Below are 23609 nucleotides of genomic sequence, written 5' to 3' on the forward strand. Positions count from 1 at the left end.
CTGCTGTGTCTGGATTCCCACTAACGTGTGCTCGACCGGAAATATGCTTATGTTCTATGGTCAATTTAGTGTGTATGTGTTTACATCAACATTCAGGATAGACGCCTGTGTCTTCTTGACTCCTATTAATAACCATCAGGTGAAACGCATCCTTTAATATTTTCTTACAACTCTTTCAGTACCACATAAGCATGATATTTGCACTTCTTTTTTCATAAGACAGCCTTTCGGATTTTAAACCTTGGATCCCCTATCACATCTAATATGTGTCATTGTCCGGACGCTTGAGATAGCTTATAAAATTTCGTACCTTTGATCCCCTGTTATACCTAATTGGTGTCACTGTCCGGACACTTGAGATAGCTCTTTAAATTTCGCACCGTTAATCCCCTATCACAGCTAACAGCTGTCTGGACACTTGTAATACAAAGAGAAATAAACTAAATTATTCGAGCTTAACACTCACACTGTGCACTCATAGATGGGGATAAGAAACATAAGAGTTTGTCTTCCAAACCTAATTTTACCTTTTGATGCGATCTGTCGTCCGCTTCTCTTCCATTGTCAATCGACGGTCGACGTTCGTTTCCAAACTCTTCGAAATCTGTATTATTAATGTTTATTTAGACAGAAAATATACAGAGAAACAGTCGTATAGACAGTCAAACATGAAGAAAGACAGACTGATTAAATGACTGTAGGACTTCGGAATATCAGACAGATTTCTGCTAACAGGCCCCAGCTTGCTTAAATTCTCAACTTGACTACCTACACAGAAACTTACGTCCCTCCAGGCTTTCATTATGTCATATTTAAAGATAATTTATTCGTGTTATAGTTTATGAGGCCTAACTTGTTCATGGAAATATTTAGCATTCTTACTATTGCACAATGTGCATTGTGAGGCTGATTTGAGTATGCACTTACAATTAAGACTTATTTGCAAGAAACCGTGCTAGCGATCCATACATACGACGACGTCATTTTATTCCCTGCAAACATACTCAGGGTGCTGCGAATGGAGTGAGGGAGACTGATTGTCTTAGATTATTGAAATATATAATCAAACTCTTGTATCTGGGTACCCATGGGTCGAAGTAGTTTAGGTCTTTTGCAGCAAATGTCTTTATATAAACATATCTACCCACTGATTTATATATAAAGTAACTTATGTAACTTGCGCGTACGTGCAGAAGGTAACTAAAGCATGTCTTTCCGTACTCATCCATATTTTCTGTACAATACAGTAAAGAAACAACCTGCTTGCTCCCTACAGATGATATATCAAATTTGCATAAACATCCATCGTTATTTTGTGTTTATGCGAATATTCATACTTTCCTATGCATATAAATATTTAGGCTGTTTTGTGGTGGGGGTGTCAATCACAACTCTTCCAATCGTGCAGGATTATGAGGTGAGGAGAAAAAAAATTAAGTACCTAATATAGCAAAGCTTCTGTAACAAATTTCTACAAACATTTTGTTGCTATGGTTTTTTTAAATAATATTAATCAATCTGCCTGGTATTATTTAGTTCAAAATAAAAAGAAAACTGAAATTGCAAAATATTTCCTTACCAGAATACGTCTTTCCGATATCAAGTAAACTGGGGAAGGGAGGACTAATCCCTTCGCTCTCACGTATCGTTGTTTCCTTGTCGCTCTCTGAACTACTCTTTGACATCACTGACCTCCGCTCCCCTGCAAACATTATTTACTCTTTAATACTGTGTAGTAATAGCGAGCGAATCAAGCCAGACTAGCAAAGCAACCATTTGCAAACGCGTATCATCTATATGAGGTACAAGATGGATAACATTTGTTTTCTGCTTCTTTAATCATTTGTTAAGAAGAATACCTCAGCAACAAATGTACGTTTAAAAAGAAAATTAAAGACGTCAAAGAAAAATCAGTTGTACTTATACACCTCCAAGGTTCTTTAATATATGTTACCTAGCCCTAGAAGAAAAATATTACTTGCAACGCATAAACACTTCTCCTGCATAGGCGAAGTACGGCACGTGTTGCTATGCAACACATTCCATGACATCACACAATATTATTACTGCAAACTGCTTATATATGACACCAATGAACAATGCCACTTTTCAGATCTCGTTTTGGGAGTGGTCTAAAGCGCTCGCGTTTACCGATCACTGCCATCTCACCTCTGTCCTAGTGGGTTCGAGTCTCTGTCTCAGCCAATGTGGGTATGTGAGCTTCCAATGGGTCGGTGGTTTTTAGCGGGGCTTTCTCAGCTTCTTTCAATACTAGTTATACTGGCCGCCATGTATAGCCTATCAGGGGCGGCCCGTCCGTATAAGCGAACTATGCGGTTGCCAAGGGCGCCAAATTTGAGAGAAATTATGGGGTGGGGGGCTGACTGTGTGGTTCGCCTAGGTCGCAAGATCCTGGCAGCAAGCTATTCTAGGGTCACCCCTGTAGGTTATCGTGCGCTGAAAAATGACGTTAAACCCGAAACAACAACATCCCGTTTTGAAATGACATTTCTGTTATTTAAGAGATAAGTTGTTCACTAAAAAGTAGTTGCATGTTTTACTGTGCCAGCGCTAGATACTATAGCGTAAGCTTTTATCACCTTAATTAACATCTATTCTGAATTTGTTCAATTTCGCTAATACATTTTGAAAATGCCAGAAAATAGCTTATAAATACATAACAGTCAACAATAAATGCTAAACCTGATCATCATGTCTTTAAGCGTCCGTATCTTGATGGACTGGATTTCATATCTAGATAAAATACTTAGGAATTGTAAAACAGAAATAGATTCCACAGACTATAAAGGGCGGATAAACGAAAGGTTAACGAAGCACAGACAATCAAGTGTGTAATCACTGCCTGACAAACAGACAAATGATTGTTTATAAAAAATTGTGGATAAAGCGTCCGCATCGGAAGCGGGAGGTGGTGGGTTCGATCGCCGGCCGAGTCATACCAAAGACTTACAAAAATGGTACTAACAGCTGCCTCGCTAGGCGCTCAGCATTAAGAGGTTAGTGTTAGGACTGGTCAGCCTGGTGTCAGGATAATGTGACTGGGTGGGACATAATGCTACATGTCTGCGGCATGATGCCCCAGTGCTAGACATCACTATAAACTGCCACGATGCAAACATCGTAGCGATATGACTGAAAAATTGTTAAAGCTACGTTAAAAATACTAATCACACACACTGCTGTATACTCTAAAATTCCAAATTATACACATCAATCATACACTAAAATAACGGGTATAAAAATTCTTTGAACAGTAACCAAAGTATACGGAGTATTTTCAAATAGCCAGTATAACCTGATTTGACTTGGTACTGTAAGGGGAAGTAACCCATTCATATAAGTATGATAATTGTCGTTCAGTTGCATTCGTCTAATTTCATATTCAATTCCAACTCCTTCTTTATTTCAAAATGTGCACAGTAAAGGAAAAAAAGCTTATCAACAATACCATTAAACCCTTCCAACATCTCAATGTATCAGAAATTATAAAAAGTTATGCAAAGATAACTCTTGAGATTAGTCTTGCAAGAGTTATGCTTCAGTATATAATGTATGGGCAGTGGTTCCCAAAGTGGAGGGGCCCTAATAGTTAAGGCTGGTGAAGAGGGCCCTTCAAGCGCGATAATCTCCTGTTTACGATTGACAAGACTAGAACCTAGACGCCTAAAGCGAAATTGCTATTCTGAATAACGTTTCTTTACGGGGTAAGTTAGGGAGCGCTGAGGATGAGTTTATGGAACCAAGGGAGCGGTGGCCCGAAAACATTTGGGAACCACTGGTGTAGGGTGTTTGTTCTGATAGGCAAACTAGTAATATCTTTCAAGCTTGTATACACGGATACATTCGTGCAAAAGGTATATAGATAATAAGGAATACAGCCCATTTCCTATTGAATTGCTCGATTTAAACTAAAATAGGAAATCCCAATGTATGTATGCATGAAACGCTTACCATCTACCTCTGGGTTCTCATGGGCGAAAAATATTTTACTGCTATTTCTCGACACGTTCCCCTGCCTATCTTTTCTTTCACACGCAGACACTTGCGGATTGTCTGGGTCATCTAGAAAGACTGATTGCTCCTCCATTTTCTCTAATTCTGTATGTTCCTCAACTGAAAGAAAACATAACTAAAGTCACCCACACATTATTCCTCCAGATGGCTTATGTGTTCAATTTATTTTTTGTTTTCCTTATATTAAAAACTCTGCATCTGAACCAGTTCTTCTGAAACACCGAAACCGACTAGAAATCGAATGGTACACCCACGCCCTCTAAGCAGAGACAAGAGTGATCGGTTAATTCAGTCTTGGTAGACGATTGTCTGAAAAATCCAGTCCTAGTTTTTCCCAATTAGATCACTGCACTGCAATTAATGATAAGGTAAACTTATCACTAATTATAATTTTGCTACTAAAGAATACATTTGTCTGCCTGACTAAACCTTTGATTTTGAAGGAAGACATGTTACAAGACATAAAGTGACTGCATAGTGGTTTGAATCATGCAGCTCAGGAAAATACACCTACTATGTATTTCTGTTACTTTGCAAGACATATCCAGAAGGCTATTTACTAATTCTTGCTTTTATGTTCTTAAGTTTCGTTTTATATTAGCTACTTGGACTGCAGACGGCACAGAAACCGTGCAAGGCAGAGCATTAGGGAATCCTTAGCAAAAGTTTTTAAAAGCCATGTCCAACACTGTTCATTTAAATCATACATGATAATACGCCTTGCGTGTGCCAAGTTAGTGTAGTGATCTACGGAAAGCATTTTAATTCACCCCACAAAGAACACATGCTATATCCATAGTTTCAATTAAAATTTTGATTCGGTTAGGTAGTGACTATATTCAAGCATAATACGAGTCCAATTGCAAACTGCACAGACCCAGACCTGCAGTCGCATAATGCGCCGGCATATATGGGTCTGTGCAGTTTTTAATGAGTAGTCAGTAGAACAAGCAACATAGACCCTGATCTGCAAGAGCATTATGCTACGGCTTATAAGGATCTTCGTTGTTGGCAGTTTGACTCGACTTATAAGTGAGTACGCACGGTAAGAATAGAAGATCAATCCAAAACTGTTATATGTTATTACTGGAACATAAGAGACAAGGCCCAGTACAGTTTAACAACATTTTCCGCCCTCAACCTTTTAATACATGTGACAAGTTAATGTTATATTTGCCAGACCGAGTGCATATAAAAAGCTTACTTATGTTATCGCAGGGATTATCGAGTCCGCTATCCCTCAGGCTTGGCACTCTCGACACATGCAAAGGGCCTACAGAAAGGAAATAGAAGGAAAATGAAGCTGGTGAGTACAAGCATAGCGTGACGCAATAACCTTTATTATATACGTGAATATTTGTTGGGTATATATTAATAGTGCGTGTCGATAACTCGTATGTCACAGTCATACATACTGATTACTCAAGCAAGGGCCCACTCTAAATCACAAATTACTTATTAATATCAACTGATTTCGTTTAGGTATGGATACAAAGATATGTGTCAAGTATCAAAGGCCTGGTAAATTTGCAGTTTGTACAGCTCTTACACAATCCCTTACGTAATACGTGATTAGTTTAAATGTTAAACTCTATGGATTTTGTGACCCAGATGCACTGATGTGGGTCAGTTTGAGGGTAGGGGTTAAAGGATGACTAAAGGAAGTGACGTACTTTATCGACAATGTTATTCTTTTAAAATATTTTTTAAAAGAAGTCTTTATGCTTTGAGTAAATATCACTGGGATTTCAAGCAAGCTTTTACATTTTAAACGGTACTATGAATTAATTTATTTTCTTGAGTATCAATTTTTTGTGGTTTAACAAAACTATGTGCATTTTCTTCGGACTATAAATTCGCTGATATCTTGTTCGTGTCATGATAGACGGGTTGCGACAACAGTATTTTTTGGCAACCAAGAAAATAAAGAAAATATGTTCCCAGACGAACGTTTACGAACTATTTGTTACTTATTGCTCGCAATTTGATTGATTATATCTCAACCATGCATCTGAAACGTTGCATCGGCTGAGAATAGTTTGTGTATATTGAGAGGATAACGGTACTGCGTAATTTATATATACTAATGTAAACTATGGTAACAAAGTTGAACAAAGTTGCAAAGTTTACGGCTAATTTGGTCGCATATAACAATAAAACATAGTATCCTGTTCTAACACTTTTTGGAAAAAAATATCAATATATTCTAAAAGGTATTTCTCTTTGGCACCAACTTACTTAATAAGAAGAATCACGTTGCAACAGCGTCAAAGACGGATTGTATCTTGTGGATTTTACTGACGGGAATTTTAATGGTTAACGGGAATTTTAATGGTTAACGGGAATTTTAATGGTTAACAAGACGAAAAAGCCCTGCATTTATAAGCATGTCGGAATCGATTCAGGAAAGTGAAAACTGCAACCAAAATATCAACTTTCCAACTGCAAACTTACGAGGTTTGGGAAGTTTGGAGTATCCCGACGCATCTACGTAACTGCTGCCATGCGGCGCAGGTGGAGAGAGCGACATCACTGAAACTGACGATGAATCCCTATATTCAGCAAATCGCCTTATTTGCGAGAGACGGGGAGCCTTGTTCCCAGAACCACGATATCCACTGTCATGTGATCCTCCACATGTGTCTGTAGTATGAAGAAAAATAAAACGATGAGTAGTTATTGTATATTGTGTACGCATGAAAACCACACACATATACACATGGTAATGTAGAATATGAGTCATAATCATGACAAATGTGAAACGTGTCAGTTTGATTCTGAATCCAATCTAAATCTTTGCTGATTACAATCGACGATTCAAAGGTGGAACGACAGCAACATGACCTTGAAATGTCCGGTCATTAGCATGGCCATGAATAAGACGAACAAACAATGCCTACGCTATCAGATAAAAACAATCAAAATTCAGTCAAACCTAAAAAACCGATACGGCGTACTGTTTAATATATGTTTTTATGAAAGCAATATTTTAAATGCAAATCAAATATGTTCTGATTTTAGTGCAAAGATTTAAAGAAAGACATTTCCATTAACAGTTTTAAAGATCTGAGTCGGTATGTGTGTAAGATATTATGTCGATATTAGATAGATTAGAGTCGGTATGTGTGTAAGATATTATGTCGATATTAGATAGATTAGAGTCGGTATGTGTGTAAGATATTATGTCGATATTAGATAGATCTGAGTCGGTATGTGTGTAAGATATTATGTCGATATTAGATAGATTAGAGTCGGTATGTGTGTAAGATATTATGTCGATATTAGATAGATCTGAGTCGGTATGTGTGTAAGATATTATGTCGATATTAGAAAGATCTGAGTCGGTATGTGTGTAAGATATTATGTCGATATTAGATAGATTAGAGTCGGTATGTGTGTAAGATATTATGTCGATATTAGATAGATTAGAGTCGGTATGTGTGTAAGATATTATGTCGATATTAGATAGATCTGAGTCGGTATGTGTGTAAGATATTATGTCGATATTAGATAGATTAGAGTCGGTATGTGTGTAAGATATTATGTCGATATTAGATAGATCTGAGTCGGTATGTGTGTAAGATATTATGTCGATATTAGATAGAGTCGGTATGTGTCTCCTATATTATGTCGATATTAGATAGACACATATGGAAACTGTCCAACACACCTGATGGTCGATAAAACTACTTACTTAGCAAAAGCTGAGAGTACATATAAAGCATATCGGATAGTTCCAGATGCCCCGCGTGCTTGGCAATATCAGCTGGTGTACGTTTATCGCAGTTCTTGATAAAGCATGTTCCTTCAAGAGCTGGCTGCATCAGCAGGGCTTCAGCAAAGGTCATGAGATTGTATTCAGCAGCAAAATGGAGGAGCGTTGGCCACTTTTGGTCACTTTGAACTTTAAAAGAAGCGACAACAAACATATACTAGTAATTGGAATAGTTATCTGAAGGTGCATTATTCAATTTGCAACCAACATCGTACCATTAATGTTTAAGTTTTAATTAATTTTTAAGACATTTTTCCGGTTCATACGCGTCAAAGATTAATAAACTGTACAGGAGTATGAGCGGGTAATGCATTAATCTAGGACTACAGAGCTAAAATATTATACGTCAGTATGTTTTCTTGGACAGAGGATTCCTCTACAACACAGTCATTAACATGCATAGATTTTAGACTAATCCAACTTCAATATCTTAACAATGAATACAAGCAGTTTATAAAGTTCCTTGTTTCACCATCCCCTAATCATGAAATAGTAATTTAAATTAATAATGTCTCGAGAAAAAGTACGGTGTATTTACTTTGAGATAATCGTTCTGGGCTTTCTGCAAGCGAGAGGTGTCCAGGTGGACCAGACGCCACGATCTTGTCGGCAAGAATCTTGTCCAGTCGTCCCCGGTCCGATCCGTGTAACGCCATACACTGACACAACATGCTGATCGGGTTAGTTTCCTCCTCCAAGATCATGCGAATTTGATCCAGTTTGGCTTGATGATCGGTAGGCTTGCCTAACGAAGAACCCGAAGCTACTCTGTCTTTGCTCGGTTCCGGAGGTTCCAACACTAGCGCTGATTTTAAATGGGTCATATCAAAATCATCTTTGGTCCGTTGTGGAGACGGCGCACAATCATCGAGCTGGCCTTGGCCTACCAGCTGGTTATTACACATCACCTTGAACGATGAAAACGTTTGTACCATCTCATCTGGAATTTAGAAACAAATGTCATGGCGATAATGGAACAAAAATTCCCAAAAATTCCCAATTCTTAACAAATATACGTAATTTATATAAACTGACAAAGGCTATTTACTACTGAGTAGGTTGATATTCCTGATAATACAAAACAAAATATGACATTTGTTATCGCTGCAAACAAAATCCTAACACAACGAGAATTTGTTACAGTCATGTCGACGGCGGGATTTCAATTTTACAAATGCGAAGTTCCTATGGTTTCCACCCCACCCCACCCCTGAAAAAACAAGAAGAATAAGAAAATACATACGTTCTTTTGTGCCTTTCCTTGTGAAATCTCCGAAAAACTCCAAACGTCCAAAACTTATTTGCTTTGTTAACTGTATGCAAGTGGCACTTTAATCAAATTAATGTTCAAAATATGTTAGCCCTTATCGCCTCGGCATGGCATTGCCAATTTGTATTTAAATTGATGTAATCATCAACAAAAACGTGCAATATATTTGTTACATGCACCCTTCAAAGTCAAAACTCTTTGCGAATATATTTAGGTAAAATGTTACTAACAGACAAGAATTTCGTGATTTCCTGTAAATGACCCAGAACCTATATCTTCTATCGATGAAATTTTCAGTAATCAATGTCAAAGTGGATTTCATTGTTTTGGGACTTAAATCACCATGATCGGCGTCAATAATTCAAACTTTATATATAAATATGAATGAAATTCCTGTAACAAGCGAAACTGTATAGTCCATGGCGACACTTTGGCTTTACCTCCCGCTCGTGCATAGCTATTATAAATGGAGAGATCTTTATTAATCCACAATTATCCTTACTGATTTGAAGCGTACGACTGCATCTCTCTATTTTGCATCAAGTAGATAGTTTATTCGGCGATTCTTTTAGCATCTTGCTTCTGTTTATATTTTCCTTACCCCTACACTGTTGTTGTCTTACAACTGAGACGTATAAACGTAGTCAGTGTGTTTTGTTCGATCCGACGAAAGGTTTTTTGACTAGCAACATAAGGTAACAGAATGCATACTAAGGCAATGTTTTATGAGAGTGAATGAGGATCGGCGACTCGGACTATTCATATGTATGTTGTTGTTGTTGTTGTTGTGTGGCTTAACGCCATTTTTCAGCACACGATAGGCTATACATGGCGGCCAGTATTAATGGTGGAGGAAGAACCCGGGGAAACCCCAGAAAGAACCACCGACCCACGAGAAGCTACTGGCAAGCTTTCTCACATACCCACATTGGCCGAATCCGAGACTCGAACCCAGGCAAACAGAGGTGAGATGGCAGTGATCCGTAACGGAGAGCGCTTTAGACCACTCGGCCACTCGGGGCCCCTCATATGTATGAAAGGAAAGGAATTAACAATCTGCTTCAAACGTTTATAGTTCAATCCGTAAGAGTGGAGTTTTACAGAAAAATGATCAAGACATAAACTACGTTGATTAACTACTTTTAAAAGTTCCCTCCATGCGATGCAATTAGTGGTAGTATTTGTTGTATGTAACTAAATGCCTCCAAGTTCGAAAATTACCTGTCAGTTTAAAGGTGTAGAAATGTGATTTCAACAATGTAGTCTTCACATCCTCCTTGGCACCATCAAATTTAATGTAAACATCAGAGTCGGCCTTGCTCTCAAGTCCTATATACATACTGACGCCCTGGAAAAGACAAAAGGCCATACGATAATAAAATCATACCTATCAACCGACCGTAAAGCACATGATAAACTATTTTGTTTAATTAGCTTTAGCGCTTTCAGCTCTCACTGAGTCTTCATCAAAGGTAAAGACAAAACGGTGACAAAAACAGTCCAACAATAAACACACAAAGAACATGTTTAAACTACAAAACAGTTCATGCTTATATATATATATATATATATATATATATATATATATATATATATATATATATATATATATATATATATATATATATATATATATATATATAACAGAACTAACAATACTGTCAATGCTGTAATAGTCTTTACATAAGAAAAATATTACTTTATTACAAGAAAAAGACAGACACTGTAAATGAACAATTTAATCACAGCTTTGTTACGTTCCGTTCCCTACAGTAGTTTGACACCAGTGTGTGTGTGTGTGTGTGTGTGTGTGTGTGTGTGTGTGTGTGTGTGTGTGTGTGTGTGTTGTTTGTTGCTGGTTTCATTCATCGGCGCTGTGTGTGCAAGGTTAATAGTCCATGGTCCATCGGCAGCAGTCTCCTATGAAATATATTTTGCAGGACTCAAATCAGTTGTATTAGAATTGTGCAAACAAGTCTATATTGAACATTTTCTGATTTTGTACGACATGACTATGAGTTTTAAAACTGGTATAAAACTATCCTTACCTGGTCGGACACCTCCTGGATGATGTTTTTCACACCATTGAGTGGGCGGATTCTTGGAGGGAGAACGTCGTAGGGGGAAAAACTATCGGGATCCGTTTCGTACATGCTTACGATTGTCATAAGCAACGTTCTTACTGACTCCTCGGATTCCTGTACTTCAAATTTCACCCACTCCTTTACATGTTCGTACACATCACATTTTGTTGTCATGAAGGTAAAATCATCCATATCTACCCCCATCAAAAGAGCAAGTGAGAAATGTGAATCAAAACCCGCCATGATGTTCATATCCGTCAATTCAAGAAAGCTAGGACTAATAAGAAACACATTGACTCTGGTTTTTCCTTTGAATATAGGACCAGATGTAATGTCATTGAGAACGGTGTCGATTTGGTATTCACGTTCACCGAGTTTTGTTTGGAGGTACTTTGCCCAATCGGCGGCATCTTCAGGATGATAGTACACTGAAATCTCTTTGTGTACTGGTACCATCAGCCCGGGTGTGGGTACTGAAATAAAGTTAGAAATTGTTACTTTCAGAACCTTGTGGTACATTCCCATGCACTAGATTATCATTCTTGCATCAAATTTCAAAGATCTTTTAAATCATTTTTACGAAATCATAATTAATTTCAAACTCATCAGTTGTTTCTATCCTCAGAAGGTGCAATTAGAAAATTGTGGAAAGAAAAGGAACATAAATAAGACATGTATGGTTGAGAGTTCTACTTTATGTACAGTTACGTCAAATCGCATTGCAATGGCGACGAAAGGTCCACTATTTACATACCGACCGATTTTTGGCTCTGTTTTGTGCACTGTAGCTAATTTTGACGTTAATGAATAAAGCGGTTTTAACTGTATATTAGCAGCCTAGCTTTATATTTCTCTTTTTTATCTTCCTACCCCACCTCACATTGATTTTATACCTCAATATCTTTCCCCCCCCCCCCCCGACTTTTCTCCTAATACAAAGCATATATATGTTCTTCAAACAACTGTACGAGTTAGTAAGAAATGCAAACTATGATAAAGACTACATGGTGATAAAGTAATGTTATCAATCTAGTGCAAGTCTTGCTGAAACTTCTAAATGTCTATTTGGAAATCACACACACACCTACACACACACACACACACACACCTATATATATATATATATATATATATATATATATATATATATATATATATATATATATATATATATATATATATATAATGAGTTATGAATTCTGTATATGTCGATAAATGTTTAAATTTGTGTGTGTTCTGATCCCTGCCTATGTGTGTTCTAGGGAGAGGCATTTAGTTCCATCTCCTTAATATCATAGAGCTAATAATACATTAAAAGTGTTATTTTTAAAAAATCTATGATTTTCACGAATAAAGTTGTTATATTAAAGTGTTAATCTTCACTTGTCTTTTGTAATTGTATTGAAATCAATTTCAATGACGCATTTATACTAGCTCATAAATCACATACTGTGATATGAGTCATGACAGTAAAAATGATCCCTCTCTTCTTCTGCTGAATTTAATTGATACCTAAAAATGCAATAGCCGGGCCACGCACTTGCACTGAAGTAAATAGATGACGAATGTAAATAGTAACAATGAATTCATAATATGTAAAGAACCATTCTGAATATCATATATGGGCCTGATCTTTATGCAATGGGATAAATATTCGTAGCGATCAACTTGATTGATTGATTGATTGATTGATTGATTGATTGATGATTAACGGTAAAGAGATATCAGTTAAGAGGCAAATGAGTTGAAGTATCTTGTATACAGTGGAGTTCGAACAAGCAAACCCTTCAGTCCGCTACGCTAACGAATGATTCAATGCGGCTTCTTTTAACACAACCGATAGGAGAGTCACTGTTAATATACATTTATTTACACTGTATTAACAGCATGCTTATAGTTGGCAATAAACAGGTTTACCTTGCAGGCCTCGACATAAGTATATCAACATAAGAAAAGTAAATAAAGTGTTGCGTACATAATCAAAAATTAAATACATAAGCACGTAAGATATATAAACACCATACACACAAAATATTAGGCACGCAATGCACAAGCACACACAATATATGAACACACCATACACGCAGCCCTAGGCACGCAATGCACAAGAACGCAATATATACATTTATAAACACGCCATACACACAACTTTAGACACGCAGTCCACAAGCAGGCACGATACATAAACACGCCATGCACACACAGTCCTAGGCACGCGATGCAAGAACACGAACAACAACGACACATAACCAGAACCTTGAAAACAAAAAATATATTCATGACCCCTGCCAAAAAAAAGTTATATAATAATTAGAAACAATACGTTGATAAGAAAATATATTCCGCAATTGAGTGGCGTAAAGTTGAAGATCCATCACATAATAGCATACTTCGGTTACGCTTTAAAAACACCCTTAAATAAATGTGATGAAGTGAACTGTAAGACAGAGGAAGAAACATAATCATTGTAAAGGTGGCGCTCTGCAGTTTTATATTTTGCATAGGCTTGATTTTAAAGGAAAATAATGTCCCATGTTTACCGCACTAGTTTTATTTGCTATTTGAACAAGACTTCATATATCATAAGCATTGTTAAAATAATTTGTAATGCCTGTTAGTCTGATGTATGAGTGATGGGTGTAATTTGGGTTATATGACTGATGGGTGTAATTTGGTTCATATGAGTGATGGGTGTAATTTGGGTCATATGAGTGATGGGTGTAATATCGGTCATATGAGTGATGGGTGTAATTTGGGTCATGTGAGTGATGGGTGTAAGTTGGGTCATATGAATGATGGGTGTAATCTGGGTCATGAGTGATGGGTGTAATCTGGGTCATATGGCTGATGGTGTAATCTAGGTCACATGAGTGGTGTGTGTAATTTCTGTCATAAATTATATAGCTTGGACTAACTTCAGAAGTTCACCTATAAAATAAAAAAACAGCTAGATCTGCTTGGTCATTTCCATTTCCTGGATTTCAGTGGTAAATTGTAAAAAAAAAAAAAAAAAGAGCCGGTAACATTTTTTTCACATTTATATATTTTATAATCAATTCATTGCACTTTCAGAAGCCGTATTGTATCATCTGGCAAAATTAGTTTGAATTATATTAATAACTGTCAAAGATAATGGACTTTAGACCAATTCAGACTGACGTTTTATCAAATGGGAGCAGTCATATTGGTTAATTGTGTGCTTAGATCATGTACAATTCCCATTACGTATAATATCAAGAAATTTACCAACAGTACATAAAAGAGACATATAGATATGACAACATTCTCTCCATTGTGCAAACTACTTCACTTTACACACGACTCTCTCTCAAAAGTGCATAATCTCTGTAGAGAGATCCCAAAGCAACAAAAGAGTGATGCAATTTAGGTTCTATGATATAGAAAGAGACAGCTATAACGTATGTATTCCTTTAGCAGTATTTTACTTAATACTGCAAACGCGGTTCCTATGAAATCCTAATTTACTAATATGGTGAAATTTGATTTTAATGATCTTTTAGATTAACCCTGTATCAACCTCAGTTGGGATCTAACTCCATAAAGAATAAACGGGTATTTTGACCTTTATACTTATAGGAAGCAAAAAGCACGAACTATGCCGAAATTAAAATTAAAGTCTGGAAAAAGTTCCATGTGACTACCAAATTACTTTGCCTCCTTTATGTGTCAAGAAGCAAATTTGGCGGTTCGATAGCATAACAGATGGTGTCCAATTACTTATTAAAACAAAAAGATCTGTGACTTAAAATGCGATTCTAAGTACGAAAAAGCGACATTATAAATCACTGGCTGCAGCGATATGCAAAATTGAACCCATTAATTACAACAAATTTTTCTCAAAATATTGATCAAAAAGACCATCATGGGTACTACCTTTCAAAGATATAAAATTTGGTGATACTTTACCGTATTGTTTTGGCATGTACATGGTAAGAGGTAGGTTCCACTCAGTACGAGAGTTGCTAAATGGATTAACTTCACAAGTGGCAGACCATATAGGTGTCCGAATGACTATTGCCAAATACTCCTGTTTAATCCTGTGATATCAGTCCACATGGCAGAATCCATGAAGAAAAACTACTTGTCAGTAGAGGCATTTTGAATAAGGAATGTAACTGTGGAAACAGTTTATGATCATAATAACATCAGTCTTGTAGACGTCAGTGTCCCTTTAATGATCACAACATCCGTCATGTATCGGCCGGTGTCGTAGCTTATTCTTGTATAATTCTAATATATATTGTAAAGTATCTGAAAGTCGTCTGCAATACAGAGTCACTGTTTCAGTCATGTGCAGTGATCGTCGAACAGTTTGAAGTAGGTATGAAACATATCGAGACTGTGATGTCCTATATCAAGTGACTAGGCCTCAATGCGCATTGAACAACAAGTCAAAACAACCGTTACACTGAAAGACTGTAGCAAACAGGTATGTACGAGACGGGTTTAATACTGAACGAGTATATTTACTTCCTGACGAAATCCTTATTAGTATGCATGCCATCGACGCGTAAATAAAACTACCAAATCGCACCGCATGTAAGTGGTATATATAAAACAGTCTTTTAAAATGATAGGTATTTACTATCCTCTATGGAGTCACTTTCAGACCACATTTAATGTCCTCAAAGATACTTTATATAAAAGCGAAGAATTATTTAACACCATCCACTCGTGTGTGAATTTCCCCTTTAAATCAACATGGCACTTACAATACAGCAGTTGTGGTACAGACAAGGAAGAATTGACAAGCGTCGGGGAAATTACCCTTACCGAAGTCAGTGCTATTTTTACACTTACCTCTTGCTCAACGTGGATTTTAATTCACGTTTGAAACTCCTGATCCATTTTGTTTCATTTTAAGTCGATTTTGACGGTGTTTATCTGACGCAGAACTAAATCAATCTGTATGAGCTCAAATATGGCACGTTGTGAATTCAAAAATGAATAATTCTCTCATCTGAAAGCCCACCAAGCATGTACAATGTATTTCTACGGTAACTTTTAAACGTATACTAATTACTGATTTCGTAGTCTAAGCAATTTATTCTTTGAGATATCTATACCATTTTTACTGCGCAATTATTTCCTTTGTACAAGAATTCAATGAAAAGTATGAAATGGCATAATAATGAATGCGTAAGACCGGTATTAGTGATGAATATATATACCGTTATGACTAGATCTAACAGATTATGTGTTTGTACATGACTGAAAAGGTATTCAAAAGTATGTGCCAAGTGCATTCTTTGATTAAAGTATATAAACATGTTCAGTAAATGACATTTAGCATTGTGTCGGCAGAGTTGGAGGAGGGGGTCTTTTTTCAGAGCATAAAAGCAGTTATAACAAACCTAAGCACAACTGTAGAAAATTGATTTTTGAGGCCACCAGCCTCATTCTTATAAATGGTGACCACCTTACTCGTTTTGCATATATTCTCAAAATAACATGCATGATAAATTACTCTCTATAATTAGTGTATTTATGCAATTAGATTCTTATTTTTATCCTGGCTTTATAAGTAAACTTTCCCAAAAAAATTAAACTAATTTTAAGGAAGTTATTAGCAGATCATGTGAACAATGTTAACAAGCACAGGTATCCAGGTACTCTGTACAAATATATTAAGAAACACTCATCTAGATACTCTGTACAAAGATATCATGTACATTTGTCTAGATACTCTGTACAAAGATGCCAAGCATATGTGTCTAGATAGGTACATGTGTCTAGATATCAATATATAGATATAAAATACATGTATCTAGAGACTATGTATAATGGTATCAAGTATATGTGTCTAGATACTCTGTACAAATGTATAATATATTTGTCTAGATACTCTATATAAAGGTATCAAGTAGATGTGACTAGATACTCTGTATAAAGGTATTATGTACATGTGTCTAGATACTATGTACAAAAGTATCAAGTACATGTATATGTGTCTAGATACCTTGTACAAAGATATCAAGCACATGTGTCTAGACATATTGTAGAGAAATATCAAGTACATGGGTCTAGATATCGGTACAACGATATGAAAAATATGTATCTATATACTCTATAAAAAGATATAAAGTACATGCGACTAGATACTCTGTGAAAAGATATAATGTATATGTGACTAGATACTCTATAAAAAGATATAATGTATATGTGACTAGATACTCTATAAAAAGATATAAAGTACATGTGACTAGATACTCTGTAAAAAGATATAATGTACATGTGACTAGATACTTTGTAAAAAGATATAAAGTACATGTGACTATATATTCTGTAAAAAGATATAAAGTACATGTGACTAGATACTCTAAAAAAGATATAAAATACATGTGACTAGATACTCTGTAAAAGGATATAAAGTGCATGTGACTAGATACTCTGTAAAAAGATATAATGTACATGTGACTAGATACTCTATAAAAAGATATAATGTACATGTGACTAGATACTCTATAAAAAGATATAATGTACATGTGACTAGATACTCTATAAAAAGATATAACGTACATGTGACTAGATACTCTGTTAGATACTCTGTACAGAGATACCAAGTACATGTATGATTCCTTCTGTAATTCGCTCTGCAAGATTTCAAACTAAAACTATGTTATGAATATTTATTACAGTTTAGGTGGTATGATATGTGAATATTTCTGCAAACATAAGGAATGGGGTGCAAACAGGTACATGTGGCAAATCATATTTACTAGCAGAAACAGTTAGCATTAAATATGATTGGTAACTAGGATCAGACACGATGAAGGAGAGCATAATGTCAAAATAAAATGGCACATCTATTCAATCCGTTCAGTTCATTGTAAGCTGTACTCTGTAATCCATCGTAAACTGTACTCTGTAATCCATCGTAAACTGTTCTCTGTAAACCATCGTAAACTGTAGACTCTAACACGATTAAGAGCTCGAGTGTCGTATATCTTGCAATTAAATTATTTTGCGTTTTATTTTTCTTAATGAAAAGGTGAATGAGATAATATAAACTATAGATTTTCACGAATATTTGATACTAATAGCAAGGTGAATCTACTATAATCGTGACCATTTAGTTCGATTTACAGTCTACCAATATCTGGATAATTCCTATACGTGTTGGAACACAATATATTACAGAGAGGGGTCGTTTTCGGGCGACGTGTTTTCTGATGTTGGCTCAAAACGCCATAACCACACACGTCATTTACTAATATAATTTCGTTCTGCAACGGATGATATATTGCAAGTGCAGGATAAATGAAACCTATGGAAGACACATTACGTCATACAAGAAATCATTCTACGTGTATAATCAAAGAAATATTTTAATGGAATCCCTTATGAGAAATTAATTGTACTCCAATAAAGAAGAACTTATATACCACAAGATATTAAACTGATATATATATATATATATATATATATATATATATATATATATATATATATATATATATATATATATATATATATATATATATGACTTGACAGTCATTCTATTTAGTATCAATATGCCAAAAGGAAGATGTTTTATTTTGTTAATCAAGTTACTACGAATCTCCAGCGAGAACAGATTGTACCTTTTCATCAACATTTCGTCCAAATGGATTCTATAGGATTCTACAATACGTTATTCATCCTTATTTTGGAACGTTTCTTGCTAAAAGACTGCTTTTTGTTAAGTTGCCCATCCATGATGATCAGAGTACTAGGAGTCATTCAAATTTAAATTTTTGTGAAGTTACATTGCAGCTTGATCGTTATGTGTTACATATGCACGTAAAATAAAAGCCTACTACTAAGTGAATACAAGTGCAGGAAAACTGGATAAACTACTTCATTTGAACGAAGAATTGTATATTTATTCGCAGCCGTGAAAAGAAAGAAAATGTTCAATTGCAAATGTACAAAAAACAGAAATGAACGCTTTGTCTAGCTTCATCATCAAACACTGAAATGGCATAATGTTACATTGACCTGAAAAAATGTATACATTTGAAAGGATTTAAACGTCATTGCGAACATTTTAAAATAAAAGTAACAGTTATATAGGCGTACGTTCCTTTCATTCGCCCATCACTCCAAAGGACAATGTCTCGCGTATAAAGCACTTTCTGGGTAGGTTTATACCGTTGTAAACCAAAGCATTAGGAAAAGAATTGCTACAGAAAAAACACGAACAAAACATTTTAAAAATTGAATAAAAACCTTAAAATGAATTGAAAGAATTGTTAAACTGAGAATGTACCAACACGCATTGCATAAGAGAGAACGCGATTTCCCTACAGGATGTGATGAGATGCGTTTTGGATTTTTAACGTAGCTTTAACAAATTGTTCAGTCATATCGCTACGATGTCTGCAGTGCAGCAGTTCATAGTGATGTCTAGCACTGGGGCATCATGTCGCAGACATGTAGCATGATGTCCCAACCAGTCACATTATCCTGACACCAGGCCGACCAGTCCTATCACTAACCTCTTAATGCTCAGCGCGAAGCGATGCAGCTGTTAGTACCATTTTTGTAAGTCTATGGTATGACTCGGCCGGGGATCGGACCCACGATCTCCCGCATCCGAGTCCCTACAGGAATGTTTATGATAGTCACATGGATGACCAATGGATGACCAATGACAAGCAGATATTGTTGACATGCAGGCATATAAAATATACAAAGATGGACATAAATACATATGAACAGTAATATATATCTTTTCAAAATGGGCATGAACCAAAACCGTAAAATCAAAAAGAAAAAAGGAAAAGACATAGGCGACTCTTTTACAGACATCTTCAAGGGAAGAAAGCCGGAAAATATATAGTTTGATGAGGGAAAAGCATACTACAACAGCAAAGTTAAGTATTTGGTGGATAAAAGGAACATCAAGCACTTCCCAACGTACTCAGAGACCGACCAGTAGTTGAAAGGTTTAACAGAAGTCTGAAGAATTCAATGCGGATGTATTAAAAATCCAGAAATGGATGGATGTTTTACCAAAGCTAATTAAGTGACACAACACATCCATCACATGGTACAATTTAAAGCAACCAATAAAATGTTAGGTCAAAATTATTGATCACTTTATTCGGTTATTTGACCACTGATACTTATGAAGCTAGAAAATTCAAAAATCGGTGAAACAGTCAGAATTTAGAACCCAAAAACAATTTTCTGAAAGAGCAACCTTTATAATTTCACCGAGGAAATGTTTAAAATTATGCAAATGCATACAGTTAATACAAAGTTACACGGTATTTACTGCACTTTAAACAAGTTTAACTGTTGTATGTAAGCGATTTGTAGGAACGTCCTTTCCATATTTTTGTCATGTTTATATTTACCGTATATACCCGCTTGTTAGTCGAGTCAAACTGCAAATGACAAAGATCCTGATCTGCCGTAGCATAATGTGACTGCAGATAAGGGTCTATATTGTTTGTTCTACTGATTACTCCAAACAAACTGCACAAACCCACATATGTAATTGCATTATGCGACAGCAGATCTGGGTCTGTGCAGTTTTAAGTTGGACTCGGCTTAAAAGCAAGTACAGATGATACATATTAAGTATGCTGGCCCCTGTAACGAACTTTCGTTTTTGTATCTGCTCATGTGCAAAACAGGACTTTGGTCAAGATGATGATGATAGACGCTGCACACATTGAGGAAAAATGGATTCCATCTGATACAAAAAAAAGTATTAAAAATCCATCGGAAAAAATAGCTGGAAATTCTGATCAAATTGTGAACAAGACAACAAGAAAGCTGCTGTAGAGTTATCGCATCACCGTTCGTACCGGGTGACTAAATTGAGATAGAGTGAAGTGAAAACGTTGGGAAAACATGTCGTCTTGCAATACATATATCACGTTACGGCAAAGACATGAATATACCAGTATATGTGAAATTTTTATTTAAAAATTCACGTTTGTCCACTATGTACTGAATCTGATGTATTGAACAAAGTATACATTTATATTAACGTAAATCACGTACTCCACCTACCTTTCTTAACCTTTTGCCTGGTATATCTAAGAGGCATGTCCATGTTAACAACCTGTTACGCTGTGTCCGCTTCAACCCATCTGACGTTTTGTACCCGCTATTAAACCATTTGTCGTGCTGTACCCTTTGTTAATGAATTTGTCGTGCTATACCCGCTGTTAAACGATCTTAAATGCTGTACCCGTTATTAAGCGAATCTGACATTCTGTGCTCGTTAATAAATTAATGTGTCGTGTTGTGTCCGTTTTTGAACCATCTATCGTGCAGTACCCATTGTTAAACCTTATGTCGTGCTATACCCGTTGAGAGTTTTTCAAGTTAAGCAATATAATTATATAACTTCAGTGCAGTCGTGTTGTTTTTACGTCCATTTAGAGGCTTGTCTTATAAACTGTTGTACACTTATCTAGTCACAGCCAATAGTAAGTCACTAAACAGTCACGATGCAGATAAAATCAATCGGAAAGTAACCGTATCTTAATACCCCGGGCATTTAATATATGTCGTATATAACCTTTGTTTAAACTCACTGCTAGCAATTTACATACATATAACACAGGTTGACAACCTGTATATAAGTTTTAGCCTGTATCAAGCCATTTGTATTTGCAGCGAAACTCAGCAAACTCAGCCTTAGTCGTGTTTGTCCGGTCCAAACTCAGCATAATCAGCCTTAGTCGTGTATGTCCGGTTTGGATTGGTGTAAGATCTACACTCAGCCTACACAGTCACAGAAGCATCAGCTCTTCATGATGTGTCTTTACACTGTCTTCACCATCAGTATTCAGCTTTCTCTCCAGAGCGTTGCTGTTATCTCCATCCACCCCATCTTTCCACGAATCACACATAAATTATAATTACCTTTCCCAATATGCCTACCATTACTTTTAATCCTTGTCTCTGATGTTGTTGCTATTATTTATTTATTTATTTATTTATTTATTTATTTATTTATTTATTTATTATTGTTATTATTATTATTAGTATTGTTATTATTATTATTATTATTATTATTATTATTATTATTATTCCTAGATTCCAATCCAGGTTCGTGAAAGTACTCCATTATGACACATTTTCTTTATTTACTGATATTGTCCCGTCTGTATATTAAAAGTGTTTTTACAACGGATCTTGATTATCAGCATTTGGCTTAAGTTTTAACAATTCACTGTGTCTGGTAGACAACCGGACATTCTTCATTAGACGAATTGTATCAAAGACATAAATATTAATGGATATGGTCTGTTTCCTTCATGTTTATTTCGTAAACCATTTTACCCTTTCCAGACTCTATGTGCTAATTTTATATGAACTCATAGTTTTGGTTTTCAAGTAAACTAGTCTTCGAAAGAATGTTGAAATTTAACTAAAGTTAATACTTTAAAACCCAAGTCAGTCTTAAGAGGCAACAAGAGATACATTTTCTCCATGCCCCATACATCGCTTTAAATGAATTCATTTACATAGGGCACATTATTATTTTTTTCGCATTTCAGCACAAAAATCATGTGTTATCTTGTGCTTATGGTTTAAAATGCTTTCTTGGTTTTACAAATTTATATATACTGGTGACTTGTACTCAAATGAAATTAACGGAAAATATTTTTAAAAATCATTGGGGTTTTTAATCCTTTTCATAGTTTTTATTAGTTTTTACTACATTTTCAACACATTATTCGCAATATAATACTGAGGAAATTGAAAACAGTTTCATTCTTTCGTTCATGCAAACGTGACCTACTAGTAACACAGGTGGGGAGGGTCGTAATCAATCATGCGATGCGATCAATGACTTTTTCCTCAAACAGTATCACTAATTGGAAATAAAATTGCAGCTACTATTTATAAATAATATGCATATATGTGTTGAATTTAAATAAAACAAAAACAATTTCAAAGTCTTAGAACATTATTTAAACTCATAATACTACCAGTTTCTTAGCTAAATGAGAAACCACCTCAAAATACCCGGATGAAAAACTTGTTCTATCAGAGGAACTGAGATAACTACATGTATCACAGTTAAACCTTCCCCAAACAGCCGATACAAAACAAACAGATTCACGCAACCGTTCTTACCTCACTGGCGATAACGGTAGATGTAAAAACAGTTACTGTGCATGGAATACGCTCACATTGCACGTGAAATAGGTTTCAAATACGCGTGAAATACTCGTTATGTAAACGTTTATACTGCACTTTGCAACATAATTTGTAGAAACTTAGCAACCCACGCAAATCCCCATGTCATTAAAGTGTTACTTTGGCACTTAGTGCCTAAGACATGCAATAGTTGAAATTTAACTCCATATTCATAAACGGTCTCCCTCAACCGATGCAAATAACAGACTATCACAACTTCTTAAAGGTAGAGCAGACACGTCAAGTGTTTTCTTGTATGCTTTTTCATTGG

At 35.7% G+C, this 23609-nt stretch overlaps 1 protein-coding gene across 3 annotated transcripts in view; it reads right to left on the reverse strand.

Moving 5' to 3' along the window:
* LOC149805950 (uncharacterized) overlaps nt 1–23609 on the reverse strand; it is a 41660-nt gene that overhangs the window by 7835 nt on the left and 10216 nt on the right. Inside the window, exons 1-10 of one of the 3 annotated variants that reach the window (XM_089950735.1) lie at nt 15092–15613; nt 11129–11637; nt 10302–10428; nt 8349–8750; nt 7730–7939; nt 6490–6678; nt 5240–5308; nt 3973–4134; nt 1580–1702; nt 528–604 (exon numbers count right to left, since the gene is read on the reverse strand). In XM_089950735.1, coding sequence (XP_089806861.1) covers nt 528–604; nt 1580–1702; nt 3973–4134; nt 5240–5308; nt 6490–6678; nt 7730–7939; nt 8349–8750; nt 10302–10428; nt 11129–11637; nt 15092–15113 — 1890 coding nt within the window. In that variant the 5' untranslated portion in view covers nt 15114–15613. Of the gene's footprint in view, nt 1–527; nt 605–1579; nt 1703–3972; nt 4135–5239; nt 5309–6489; nt 6679–7729; nt 7940–8348; nt 8751–10301; nt 10429–11128; nt 11638–15091; nt 15615–23609 lie in introns of those variants that run through there. The other 2 variants (XM_089950736.1, XM_089950738.1) reach the window with 2 other exon arrangements.

Source organism: Sinohyriopsis cumingii, chromosome 2 (genome assembly GCF_028554795.1).
Source record: "Sinohyriopsis cumingii isolate HCF-2022 chromosome 2, ASM2855479v2, whole genome shotgun sequence".
Taxonomy (NCBI): domain Eukaryota; kingdom Metazoa; phylum Mollusca; class Bivalvia; order Unionida; family Unionidae; genus Sinohyriopsis; species Sinohyriopsis cumingii.